A 13,778-nucleotide genomic window follows, 5' to 3' on the forward strand; every position below is an offset into this window, starting at 1 on the left:
GGAAACTGCAAAGTTTATGTATCAGTTCCATTGCGGTCACTGTTCCTCAAATTTCAACGACTACTTCACCTCGGACCGAGCGAGATAGTGTAATGGTTATGCGTCCGGCTTCTCGAGCGGTAGGTCGTGGGTTCGATCCCCGGCCGGGTCATACCAAAGACTCGAAAAATGGTATCCGCAGCTATCCTGCTAGGCGCTCAGCAATCACGGATAGCATGGAGGAGAAAAAAAACGGGGGCGCAGACTAGATGACCTCATGGGGCCGTATCGCAACTCCGTCGCCAAAGCATCTCGATGGTGCAGGCGAGAAAGAATATCATATCTCTCTCTCTCTCTCTCTCTCTCTCTCTCGGAGTCAATGGTGCACAAGTACGACACACGCGCGCCAACGAAGAACAACTACCATATGATCAGGGCGGAATACAAGAAAACGCATTGCTCTAAGTATGCCGGACCCCAATTGCGGAACAGCCAGGGCCGTAACAGCCGTACCCCGAACCCCCAATTGGGGCGGGGCTATAGTTCGAAAGGGACCCAAAATTATTTCGTGAATTAGCATGAATTTTTAAGAATTCGAAAATTTATGCAACTTCGAAAATTTATGCCCGATTTCTACTCGCCAGTTGTCTTGATTATGGGGTACTCTTCCCCCAAGAAAAATACGCAAGATTTATAGAAATGGCCATATCAGCGTTTTGGCCATTACCGCGGCACGACGCACCAAGACATATAAAGTTTTAGGCCATGTAACATGCGACTCCAAGAAGTGTACCAGAACGATCGGCAGCGAGAAAACCTTGGCCGGAAAGGACTGCCCTTATGCTGACCGAAAACTTCGTTATACGAAATACATATAGGTTTATTTGTAGGCTTACCATATTTTGGAAATGTAAAAAGAGGACACTTTTTCAGAAATTTCAGACATGCAAAACTGGAGAAGAATTCTGAAAAACCGGTAAATTTTTCCCACTTCGTGATCGGTTGACTAAAAAAAAAAAAAAAAAAGGTCATCACTTTTGCTCACAGCTCAAAATAACGTTTTTCTGTCCACATTGCCAGGTGGATGACTAAAAAAAAAGGTCTTCTTTTCGTTTAGAGCTAAAATCACCGCTTTTCCCTCCGAAATACCCGCCGGAGCGTCACTTCTCGGCTAATTTGCGGCATATCGCTCGCAATTTGATCTAAATCTGACCTAAATTTTCAAAAAAGAGGACAAAATCTCAAAAAAGAGGACAAAAGGGCGTCCTCCGAGGACACTTTCAAAAAAGTCAAAAAAGAGGACAAATCCTCTTAAAAGAGGACGTATGGTAAGCCTATTTATTTGTCCCTATAGGCGCCTAAATGACTGGCGCCGAATGTTCCTGTCTTGGCAATCTGAACCTCACAAGACAAATACCATCCCGCAGGGAAATAATTATATGCCAGTGAATAAATACCAATCCGAAATCGTGTGATCTTTCAGTCTAGTACGTTTGGGCGATTCTACATTTTTTGATATAGCAGACAGGAGGTCACGAAATAACATCATGTAACGAAGTTATACCAACGGGTCCGCCCGCCCGAAGATGTTCAATTATTATTTACGGGCTGTACACTGTACAGTGTACAGTACAGTTTCAAAGACACCTCGATCATTCGGCTCTACCCGCAATATAGTCGAAGTCGAAATACAAGCTATCTCTTCTAAATGGCTCACCGAACCACGGCCTGGCATATCGATCTCGCCTTCTGCAACATACACCTCATTTCGTCGCTTGCCTTCTATATTATCTGCTTTACTTTTCATTCAGTTTGCAATGTGCATGCCTCTTCTCTACTTCGCCTAGGCCAAGGTGGGTGTCTGATCTCAAAGACTACTCCAAGTCGTTTCGGCACCTTCCTATCTTTTCGTTGTATCGCAGTATTTGTGTTGTTTTGAACTGATGAAAATATTAATAAATTGACACTGCCACTGATGCTCGTCGACTGGGCGGACTGGCGGGCGGCTGACGGGAAACTGTTCGACACGTTTTGGCTGAATATTTTTCAGTTTGATGAATATATAGCTCACTAGACTCTATTTATACTAAATCACGCATTACGGTTACCGAAACAGCAATGTTCACAAAAATATTGAGCTGAAAACAGTTCGAAAAGTGAACACATCAGTCGGCAATCATCTATGATCTTTGATATGCTTCAACCCCACGCTTGGATGATTATGCGCAGGGTTCAAATTGAATTTAGAGTTTATAGAACTAGTGGAGTCAGTTCGTTTATTTATGTTCAATCAGCGATCGGGTTGACGTCGACTTGAGTAACGCAGTAGAGGTTAATGGCCCTGTGGATATAAAGCTGTATCAGCTGTACCAGCTGTATCAGCTGTATCAGCTGTATCACCCTGTGGATATAAAGCTGTATCAGCTGTATCAGCTGTATCATCCTGTGGATATAAAGCTGTATCAGCTGTATCACCCTGTGGATATAAAAGCTGCCGTATCACCCTGTGGATATGAAGCTGTATCAGCTGTATCACAGCTGTATCCCGATCTTATAGGCCGATTTTATCATGAATTGTTGAAAATTTTTGTGCTCAACCCTGGCTCACTAAACAGTACAACAATAATTTCGTGGCAAAAGCGAACAAGGTGATGGGGGACGGTTTATCACCCTATAGGAGCCCAAGATTCAAGGTTTTTGGGGGAGCCTGACGAAGTGCTGTTTTGTTCCTGCCAACGGGTATATACACACCCGGAGATGTTTAATTAATTAACACTCGTGGGGTCCTACCTTTTCAAACACAACTCACTCACATTAGATTACGTGAGCAGGGAGACGTTAAAAAAATTGATAGCAATCTATATGCAATGCCCGATCATATATTGACCGACTCAATCATGAAATATAGAAATTTTTCTTTCTTCGCGCGTGGAGGCGAGAAGAGCTGACTCACTAAATGTGTGACAGCCTACTAGAGTATTTCGCGCATCCCAGACATAGTATAGACCTAATACTAATTGCAAAGTGATACCTGGGTGAATCTCGGTACGATTTGTCTATAATATGGGAGCAGCGATGATTCTCAAAGTTTAAGTAATTAAAAAAATAATAATAAAAAAATCAAGAATTGTTTGAACACAAGACACCGATTCCATACAGGTAGAGTGATACAGTTGATAGCACCGTGTTACAGCTGATAGCTGATACAGCTTTATATCGACAGGGTGATACAGCTGATACAGCTTTATATCCACAGGGTGATACAGCTGATACATCTGATACAGCTTTATATCCACAGGGTGATACAGCTGATACAGCTTTATATCCACAGAGTGATACAGCTGATACAGCTGGTACAGCTGATACAGCTTTATATCCACAGGGCCGAGGTTAATGCTCCAGGTTTGGTGCGACCAACTGCACAATAAGCACGTGTCAGCCAAAAATCTTCAGGTGTTAACATATTATTATTAAATTGAATAAGCAAAGTGCGTTTAAATTGAGGATAATTACAACTTGCACAATATGGACAGTGGGTGCAAATTATGGATATATTGGCTTACGTGCAGTATATCGATAGGATAGCAATATTGGTGTACTAGTATCTGTAAAAAGTGCTTGCTACAGTGTAAAGCTACGTTTTACACAGCTACACTCAGCTTAAACCTTATAAATTTTTTGACCAACTGCGTCGAGCAAGTGCGAAGGTATTGCATTATAAATTTTGCAACGGGTTAAGAAACTACGACTCGCAGCTGGGGTGCAACGGGGCTTACCCAAAATTCATTTAATTGCAGCTCCATTAAGGTGGCTCTCTCTCGAAAAATGGCTGCGGCGAAAGTTTTTATTTGATCTGTGCTTCAATTTGGGACCGAATCATTTTTAGAGCGCAGTGCCCCTTTTATGTATTTCTTCAACCTAATTGGATACTTTTCATGCCATTCATTTTCTTTTTCTACTCCAGGTAGGACGTAGGATTAGCCGACATGTATATTGAAAATCTGTATTCTACTTCTAATATATTATACCGTAGATATCTATAATGTAAATGCAGTCTACAGACTTTTTTCTATTGTAACATTAAAAACAACTTGAATCTTAAGCTCTACAATTTTTCAGAGATACTCAAGTTGTAGCCACTAACAATCATTAATGACCCATGTATGCGGTCAAAAATTGTGGTGTGAAGTTTAATCCACCATTGCTACTCGTCACATATATTGATAATTCTTCTAACGAGAAGAGATGTAGAACAATTCCTGTTCGGAAACTGAAAGAAAACACAAGTTAGTGTATTAAAAGTTTAAGCTATCTTTATGGAATCGGTGTCTTGTGCTCAGACTGTTTTATTTTCTAATTATTTTTTATTAAGCTACTTTAACTTGGAAAATCGTCGCTGCTCACCCGATATATCAGGCAAAATGTACCGAGATTCCATTAGAGTATATAGGACCTTGAGTAAGTTGGGTGCTGATAAATCATTTGTAACCTCCATCGAAATCATGAATCATCAGTAGAATATATGTAAGCCTACCCTGCTAACCGCATCTGGACTCCACTCAAAGGAACTGTAGCGGTATGTCATTTTGCAAGTAAAGCTTTTTCTGCCTCTGTAGCATTCAATCCAGTGACACTAGGATTATGATGTAGACAATGATAAATAGTTCTAAGCGGTGCTTGGTTCATAATCCTGGCAGTAAAATCTATGACTCATCTTGTCAAGTCTGTTTTGATATTTATATTTGATCAATATTTACTGATAATTTTCAGATGTTTCAAGAATAGCTGAGGATCTCAAAGCCACACAAAGGCACCGTACACTGCTTTCTTCGATACCACAGGCGCAAATTGAAAGGTTGCTGATGATGATTCAGGGCCACATGAAAGGCAAATCGATTGAAGAGTCTCTGGCTGATGCAAAGAAAAAATTGTATGTGGACCCAGAAAAAAATCTCAATACACTCAACGAGGATGAGGTTAGAACAGAGGTTGAAAACAAAATATATTTATTTTTTAAAGTTCTCTTCATCAGATCAAAAGGGCGAAATTGATTATGGATGAGAGTTTTGAAAGCCGAAAAATAGGTCCAGACGATCCCAGATATATATATGACAAACGGGTGAGAACTCATCATACTTGTAGTTCACGTTCAAGTGTAACTCCTGATCTATGTGTTCTAATCATCTAGGTTGACTATGGAAATGCCGAGGATAAGAAATGCGACTGGGACTCTGATGATGAAGCATAAACTTTTATATAATTTTGTTCCATACTGTTTACTGGGTTCATTATACTGTGAGAAATTTATAACATATACGAATTTTTGTCAACTCACAGTTCACATAAAGATAGCAAGGAAAAGGGATATATGTGTGTATTATGGATGACGAGCTACCAATCATTTGCATGCTGATATTGCTAGAAAATCATGCATTGTATGCTATTATCTGTCAACTTAATCAGGATGGTCCTCTGATTGATAGAAATGTGTGTAAACATCAAATCCTGTCTAGAAACACGTAACAAGTTCAGGAATGGATGGTGGAAAGGTAAACCGAAATATGGCCGGTACAGTCTAATTATGTCGGATGAGGACTTGGCGTAGAAATCGTGCGAGGATGGGTAGCCCTGTCACTCAAAATCATGTGGCACATATCAGTGATGTACTAAATGATATGAGGGATTGTTGAGGTGGTTAGTGTATTAGTAGCAAAGTACCTCTACTTTTTTGGAGTAATGAAGTAGGTTTTGACCAGTATCACGACTCACTCTGTTTTCATTATATACTTTTGGAATCAGGTTACCTTTTGGATTATAATGTAAAGTAGCAAGTCGTATTTGGCAAGGTTTGGGTCACTTTTATCAGTGAAAATGCACTGTATCAGGGTAGGCAAACTCGATTTGCTGCATATGTTGATTGTGAAAATACATGCTGTAATATTGAAAGTAGACAACCAATTTGCTACAGAAAGTATGCAGTGCCTTGAAAATCTTCTCCAGTGCTTCTCATACTCTCCGTAGTGTGATTGAAGTAGTATTGACATGCCCTGGTCTGGGAATCGCTACTGCTACGTCAGCAGCAATGCTAACCACTTCGACCAATTTTAAGGCTAATGTATGTGCAACAGATCTATGATGCATGTGTTTTGTACGCTGCTATTAATCAGAATTATGAAGCAAAACGATTCTGCCGTGAGACTGGCAGGCTAAATCCAAAACAAACATAATTAGCTATAGGCAAAGATCGACTTCACCAAAGGCCACAATCGAATGGCCTCAAGTCACCCGCTTACATGAGGTCTATTAGCAGTAGCACTGTATCTGCCTACCGCCATCCGTCGACGGGTCGTGCAAGCGTTCAAATGTGTATTGTGCATCCGGCTGAGCTAGGTTTATTCATAAAATTTCATCATTTCAAAAATCAGACTGCGATACAATGAAGAATAGGAAGATGCCGAAACGAATTGGAGTAGTCTTTAGGTTCAGATGAGATTCTATAACTTAATTTTCGTTTCATCATTCCAAAGCGCATTTGTCCGAAATCAAATTGGTGGTCTAGTGAAGTCAAATAATAATAGAGTGAGTAACCGTTCCAGCGGACGTACATATTATATTGTTAGCAAGGTTAATATAGACGTAGATCGAACGATATTGACATGTCATGAGTCACGCCAGCGCCAGAATGGATATGTTGCAGCCGAGTTCCATATTATGAACCGAACTGGCAGTTATTTATTTAGTGTGGAATCTCTAAGAAATCCGGTCGGCTAATCTTAGTACCAACGGCCACACCTCTAAAGTCAATGAAATCGGTTTTACCCGAAAGCTACGTAATGCTGATTTTGAATATACAATGTTCATTGCTTAGAACAAGATCGACATTACCATATTTTTAGAGTGGCATAATATCTTGGATCGAAATAATGAGAAATCAGGTTGGTTTGATAGGACTATACCCCAGTGCGCTTGTCCTGATCCAGTCCTTGCCGTACGCGCACGATATATCTTTCATCATCATCATCATTGGTTTATTAGCAATTTTATCAGTTCAATACACCACAAAATGCGATACAATGAAAAGACAGGAAGATGTCGAAGCGACAAGGAGTAGTCTATGGAATCTGACACCCACCTTGGCCTAGGCCAGTGGTTCCCAACCGGGGAGGAATTCCCCCCTTGGGGGGAATTTTGCAATTTTTAGGGAGGAATTCCACTTTAGAATTGTAACAGATTTCCCAAATTGTTCATGTCCGAACTGTCATGCAGTCAACCAGTTATATCCGAACGTATGCACCTTATAGCTGCTTTTTTGCTGAAAGTATGTTCAAATGCCATTTGAAATCTCTTTTTCACATACAAATTCCCCCCTGTTTTTTTAAAACTAGTTCAGATGTGCTGCAGTTCGCCAGACAATTTTGTAGGCCAGCGACTGCCTCTCGATCAAATATATCCTAAGCGAGCAAATGTCGTGCCGAATCTATCAGAACAAGACCTCTAGTGAAATTATTTATCTGATATTTTCAAGTCAACATTTTCAGACAGTGACAAAATATTCCAACGTCATCGATTCAAGTCAAAGAGATCGCTACCCTTGCTTTATTTTTAGTGAACAGCTACCCCATCGCAAAAATACATGTTAAACTTGGTGCAATATTGCCGAAACGTAATGGGTGTCCTAAATTTCAATTAGCTCCAGCAGGAAATCTCATCACGTGTATGTTATATGTCAGGGCTGACCAAGTCACGAGGCTCCGAGTCACAAGTCAATCTCACTTTCACAGTTTTGACTCGAGTTAAGTCGAGTCATTTTCAATTCACCATTGAGTCAAGTCCGAGTCCAAGTCACCGAGTAGAGGGGTCGAGTCCGAGTCATGGTAATGGTATTATGACTCGAGTCCGAGTCCAAGTCATTGTGTTGACTGCTCAGGTTCCAGTTGAAGTCTTGTGAAAGCCACTTTTTATAACTCTGTTTGATGATATTGAATGATTTGGATTTATAATATACTAATTTTCCTCACTTTGAGCAGTTTCTGGTCGCATTTTCAAGTACCAGGACAATAGACGAAATTCCAATAGGGTGGTCACTTTACTATTATTGGAAATTACAAGAAAATGTCGGTCTTGGCCGTCTTATAGTCTCGAGTCATGCACAATGACTCGAGTTCAAGTCGAGTCAATATATATATATATCGACTTTTCAATTAGATAAAAGAAAAAGGGCAAAAGAAAACAGGAAACAAATGAACATCGAGATAATCAGTTTTGGGCTCGTGTTAAGCGTCTCCATCGTAGGCGGTCGTGGGCGTCTTCAAGCGACAGCCCGCGTTGCGCTAGATGAGTCTCCATTGTCGAGCGCCATGTTTTCCGACTCCACGGATTGTCTCGAGTCGAGTCGTTTCCGTATTTTGAGAAAATGACTCGAGTCAAGTCGAGTCATCAGAAAATGGTGACTCGAGTCTGGTCAACCCTGCTATATATGAAAGTACCAATATTATTGCCCAAATGCATACGCAAACTTGAGAAAAAAATCACGAGACCTGTAAATTGAGGCATACTGATTTTTCACAGCATGGCAAGCCGAAAACGCAAATGGAAGTGCGGGGGCCTTTTGAGTAAAGCCTCCCAGAATTTGTTTGATTGGGACCAAGACCATTGTTTTTGGAGGTCTACAAAGTGTTGTTACAGCCATGCTAGAAACAAACACTCGGTACCGCCCGTCTGATTCTCTCAGTCAACAGGTGTTTGCGCTGTAAAAATTACCATTTTTAATCACCGGGGAGATTTCTCCTAAGGGGGGAATTTTGGCATAAATTTCGGCCAAGGGGGGCACGAGATGAAAAAGGTTGGGAACCACTGGCCTAGGCGATGTAAAGAGGAGGCATGCACACTGAATGAAAGTAAAGAAGATAGGATGAACAAAATAAGACATACGCGCAGTAAAGGCATTACCTGGTGTATGTGACCAGCATTGGTAAGAATTCGACATCAACATACGCGAAATTGTTACAAATAAGGACTTTACTGCGAGCTGCGATTGTGCGATGCAAATTCTAGTCGAAATACTATCTACTTTTTGAACAGCGTGAACTGTCGGGGGTATAGCTCAGTGGTAGAGCATTCGACTGCAGATCGAGAGGTCCCTGGTTCAAATCCGGGTGCCCCCTTTTTCTCGTTCTCTCGAATTTCTTAGTTTTCATAACAACACCTATTGTTTGCTGGTTAGACTGGTTAGTCAAAGCAATCCAACAGTCTATAGATTATATGGCGACTTTGACATTTTTATTTGTTCTCTAGTAGATAGATCTCTTGTAGAGGCGAGACATTACCCGTAATAGCCCGCCACAGCCTGGTAGCAGTCGTTATACTCGCATGGCATGATGATACTCGTGTTCTACTGTTCTGCTACTCTTAATTTCGGAGAATTCTACGACTCTAGTTGAAGACTTATCTGTACTTATATATACTTACACAGTTGGTTATATGTTTTGTTTTAGGCACTGTTTTAAGAAACGTTTGTAGCTAATCTGAGCCTGCGACCGCTCAGCTGCTCCGCATATGGGAACATCTCGCCAAAATGAAATATTTGTCGTCGAACGACTTCGAAGTAGTCGACATGGGCGATGTAGGGAGTCCATCCTTCAAACAAGGCTCTTTCATTAACAATGAGGACTTGATTTCATCGGAAAAGTTCTTTGCAGATATCGAATTATTGCTGGAACGTCGCTGTTCTCCATCAATCACAAAATACTGCAAGGATAATCGCGTTTTGGAGCTAGCATATTACGCTTTGGGGATTTTCGTATTTTATCTCGCTTACGGATTTCTTCAGGAAATTTTGTAAGTTTCTGAAAACACATGATGTCTGTTTTCAGACTGTTATTTTATGTTTGTGAGATAGGATGGAGGGATACGTTGGCTTGGCTAGGTCGTTTGTCACCGTTGCAATGACGACGATGTGTAGTTCATTTTTGAGGCTGTAGTTGCACATTACGCACCATTGCGTGTCAATCGCCTAGTGTGCGAAAATAATACCGGCAGTATCAATGATTGAGCGCCGATATAAGGTGTTTAGGACACGTATGTGGGATTTCCGTATGGATTATTATTAGCAACGCAAGCGGGCTATTGCTTCGAAGTGGCTTGCAGTGCGTAATTGAAAGAGCGCGTTTTCCATTTCGAGTTATCAAGTAAATGCTGATGCTATGTTGTTTAACTAGGCGCCCGACAATTCATATGCAGATGCACAATACCCAATTCATAAAAATAGACTACACTATTAACGTTATCATGCAGAAAAGTAGGTCTTTGGTCACACTGGGAATCGTCTCATGACAATCGTCTCATGCTGGCAAAGAACTAATAGAGAACAGGTTGATGAAAGATGTATGACCAGCACTGCGGGAACAATGTCTCTGCTCATAGTTCGGCTTACCCCTTACATTGATTTTTGAAATATTTAATTACCTGTAGCTATCCATATTGATTTTCTGTTCTCTTGAGTGATGAATAATATTCTCTGACCAAGCAATTTGCTAGTTCGACTTTATCTTGCATTTATGAGTCGTAGACAGTTCACCATAAGCTGCTTAATGCAAATACTTGATGTTATCTGCTTGGATACTGATGTAAAAATTCCTACCTCTTCTTGATGTTTATCTATAATTTATTAAGTAGACTGTACAATTTAACCGCACCATCTAGTTATTGGGCATGGCAGCTAAATCAAGTCCTCAACAACTTGTTTACTGCTTCTTCGGCATATTTTTTCTATACTTCATCTTTGGATTATTTCAAGAAAAAATGTATGGAGATGTCATATTTGGCTTGTATGGCATGCTTGGTACAATACTTATTTTATCTTTCTAGAAACCGAGGAAGCTATGACGGCGAAAGATTCACATTCCCACAAGCACTTGTGTTCTTCCAGTGTGTTTTTAATACAATTTTTGCCAAATTCAGTATGTTTATTTGGTCAAATGTTGTGATATTTTCCAAATGTCAAATATTCTCTCTTTCAATAGTCTCCAAATATGTGACAAAACCAGGACCGGATCAAACGCCAACATTGATATATGCATCATGCTCGGTGTGTTATATGGGAGCGATGGTTGCAAGTAATCAAGCTCTGCAGTACATAAATTATCCTACCCAGGTTTGTTGTTAAACAACTGCTTGCTGGTGATCGTAACAATAATATTGATGTTATTCTCTCAGGTTCTTGGAAAATCCTGCAAGCCTATACCAGTGATGATACTAGGAGTTTTGCTTGCGAGAAAGCGGTATCCTATTGGCAAGTATCTTTGTGTGCTGATGATTGTTACTGGCGTAGCTTCATTCATGTACAAGGGAGACAAAGCCGCAAACTCAGGTGCAGCTGGATTCGGGTTTGGAGAGTTGCTTTTGGTAAGTCTCTAAATCTATAGGTATTTCCTTGCTGATAAACATTCCTATTCTTTTGATGCAGATCATCTCACTAACACTAGATGGGTTGACTGGTGTTACCCAAGAAAATATGCGATCAAAGTATACGACGAACCAGCATCACATGATGTATAATGTTAATCTGTGGTCTACGATATTTCTATTTGTAGGTCAGTCTCATACTGTTATTTTTCATGCCGTTAAAATGGACTTATCATTCGATGTTTTTCAGCTCTCATTGTGACCGGGCAAGGCCTCGAATGTGCGATATTCATTTATAATCACCCTAAAGTTATCCTCCATCTTCTTTTATTTAGTCTCACATCAGCATTTGGACAGCACTTTATCTTTTTAACGGTACGTGTTACTATAGTTATTATCGCTGTCTGTTTTCAAAAATAACACGTAGCTTTAGTGCAACTGTTCGTATCAGATACCATTTATTCGACCGTTAGGCCTACATGCATATAAATGAAGGCAGTTTCCAAGTCTCATTGACTACCATGTTGCATAGGCTACATATCAGATCTTCAGATGCTGTTATACCGGTCATGAAAAGACTAGTGAATAAAATCGTCTTATCAAAATACTCTTAAGAAATGAGCGAGATCTTACCGTACTTCAATATCGTCCTTCCTTTTTAGGTTGTGTACTTTGGACCTCTTACTTGTTCCATTATTACTACTACAAGAAAATTTTTTACCATTCTTGGATCTGTTATTATATTTCAAAACCCTATGACCTCGTTACAGTGGCTTGGAGCATTTTTGGTGTTTACAGGTGAGATTAGGTTCAATATTTGATGTATTGTATAATATATATTTGTGATTGTAATTTGGAAGTATGCCAGTCTGTGCTTATAGTTTCTGTATAATTTATATTGGAGCTAAGAGATGTGGGTCGGTTAATTAACTTTGATGATCTCTACGCATGTGTATGAATGAAATCTCGTTTTCAGGATTGGGATTGGATGCCAAGTTTGGCAAAGCGGTATCAACACCACAGCGTCTGAAAGTTGAACCAAAGTCCTGAAGATGTTGTACCCTGTTGCGCGTTGTCCGTTGTGGTGTCTGCATTGTTCAAAATATTTGCGACACGGCTTCTCATTAACACCGCATGGACTATCCAGTGTCAGAGATTGGCATCACCCAGGATGCTAAGCTATGTTTCTCAATATGGCAGTAATTTTCATCCAGCGTATGGTGTGCAAGTGCAATGGTGTGTGCTGTGCAGGACCAGCTTGTCTTCTTCGCTGGTAGTACTATGTTTTGCAATAGAAAATATATTCATGGCCGGCCAGCAGGTTACAAAATAGGAAATTGTCTCGAGGTTTTGTTACTGTCACTCGGATATGGAATGATGTATCTGACGACTTATTACTCCTTACTGTAAGGTACTCCACTTTAAATAATAGTTCGGTGACTGATTGACGATCTAACGCAGGGCTGGCCAACCTTTTCACCCAAAGGGCAGCATTCGATTGGCGAACTGTTTCGCGGGCCACTAGCCAGCGCGAAACTTTTTCGAAGTTCACAGGTCAATAATATTGTCACCTGACTAAAATTGCGGGCCTGCTGTATATCGCTGGGGTCAGTTTGCAAGGACTGGGTATCGGCGTCTGGACATATCGATACCGAAAGTTTCGACCAACATGTGTCAATCATTTTTTTGCCTAGGTTTCATAGTCGACGGTCTTTCTGCTAGTGCAAACGCAAAGTCGCATATGTTGAACGACACTCTGTCTCGTAATCGCGAATATATGCAGTTAGATTCATTCTGATACATTATAGGCGTTCTTTCATTTTCACAAAAGGGCAGCAATATTAAAAGCAAGAAATCGAGTGAGAACATGTTGCGCGAAGCGTGTAGAAAATATTTACTTTTGATAAATCAATCGCAAATCATTCTGCTTAGTGTAGTGTACGAAGATCTACCAATATATGACTATAGCTCCGGGATCTGCCAATGCTTCGGAACTGATAATTTAGTCATCACATCTCAAGTGTTGCGGCCTGACTAATCAAATTTTTGGTTGGTCTCACAAGTTCACAATATGTGCAATCCATTTTTGAAAATATTAGAAATTTCGGAAATTACCTCGCGGGCCACGGGTTGGCCGGCCCTGATCTAACGTCTCTTAGCAAAGCCAGTTGGAGACATCAGGCCTAGTATGCGCCAGCGTGCTGTTGCTACATTCGAAGCCATGTCGATCATGAAATGGATGAACCATTTCGGTATCGCCCATATCTGCGTGTTGGCTTCTGCGCCTACAGGCTCCCGCTGTTGGGTATTGAGACGACAGTCCTCGACAGCTTCCTGTTATAAAGCGATCAATAACGTGATCAATGAACTGGTTTTGGAAATCGGGATTCGATGTG

The 13,778-nt window shown here is 40.6% G+C and overlaps 2 protein-coding genes and 1 non-coding gene across 4 annotated transcripts in view; all 3 read left to right on the forward strand.

Moving 5' to 3' along the window:
* The window catches only part of LOC145433575 (centrosomal protein of 19 kDa-like), a 198,790-nt gene extending 193,497 nt beyond the window's left edge, over positions 1 to 5,293 (forward strand). The window contains exons 2-5 of the mRNA XM_080310706.1: positions 4,097 to 4,265; positions 4,750 to 4,955; positions 5,012 to 5,098; positions 5,168 to 5,293. Of these exons, the coding sequence (XP_080166832.1) occupies positions 4,139 to 4,265; positions 4,750 to 4,955; positions 5,012 to 5,098; positions 5,168 to 5,227 (480 nt within the window). The 5' untranslated portion in view covers positions 4,097 to 4,138 and the 3' untranslated portion in view covers positions 5,228 to 5,293. The remainder of the gene's footprint in view (positions 1 to 4,096; positions 4,266 to 4,749; positions 4,956 to 5,011; positions 5,099 to 5,167) is intronic.
* A 3,778-nt stretch (positions 5,294 to 9,071) lies between these two features.
* On the forward strand, positions 9,072 to 9,143 carry Trnac-gca (transfer RNA cysteine (anticodon GCA)). Its single transcript has one exon. It is a non-coding gene; the product is annotated as a tRNA-Cys (tRNA).
* Positions 9,144 to 9,440: 297 nt separating this feature from the next.
* Positions 9,441 to 12,719, forward strand: LOC145433576 (solute carrier family 35 member B1-like). 2 transcript variants are annotated; one of them, XM_080310707.1, is made up of 8 exons: positions 9,441 to 9,816; positions 10,846 to 10,937; positions 11,001 to 11,131; positions 11,194 to 11,382; positions 11,444 to 11,570; positions 11,633 to 11,757; positions 12,045 to 12,180; positions 12,359 to 12,719. In XM_080310707.1, the coding sequence occupies exons 1-8, from the start codon at positions 9,554 to 9,556 to the stop codon at positions 12,430 to 12,432; spliced, it is 1,137 nt and encodes a 378-aa protein (XP_080166833.1). In that variant the 5' UTR covers positions 9,441 to 9,553; the 3' UTR covers positions 12,433 to 12,719. The 2 variants fall into 2 exon arrangements, with proteins under 2 accessions (XP_080166833.1, XP_080166834.1); XM_080310708.1 differs by lacking the exon at positions 9,441 to 9,816 and adding an exon at positions 9,988 to 10,781.
* The last annotated feature ends 1,059 nt before the right edge of the window (positions 12,720 to 13,778 follow it).

The sequence above is a fragment of the Botryllus schlosseri genome, chromosome 2 (genome assembly GCF_051294905.1).
Source record: "Botryllus schlosseri isolate E-star chromosome 2, Bs_hap1, whole genome shotgun sequence".
NCBI classification, from domain to species: domain Eukaryota; kingdom Metazoa; phylum Chordata; class Ascidiacea; order Stolidobranchia; family Styelidae; genus Botryllus; species Botryllus schlosseri.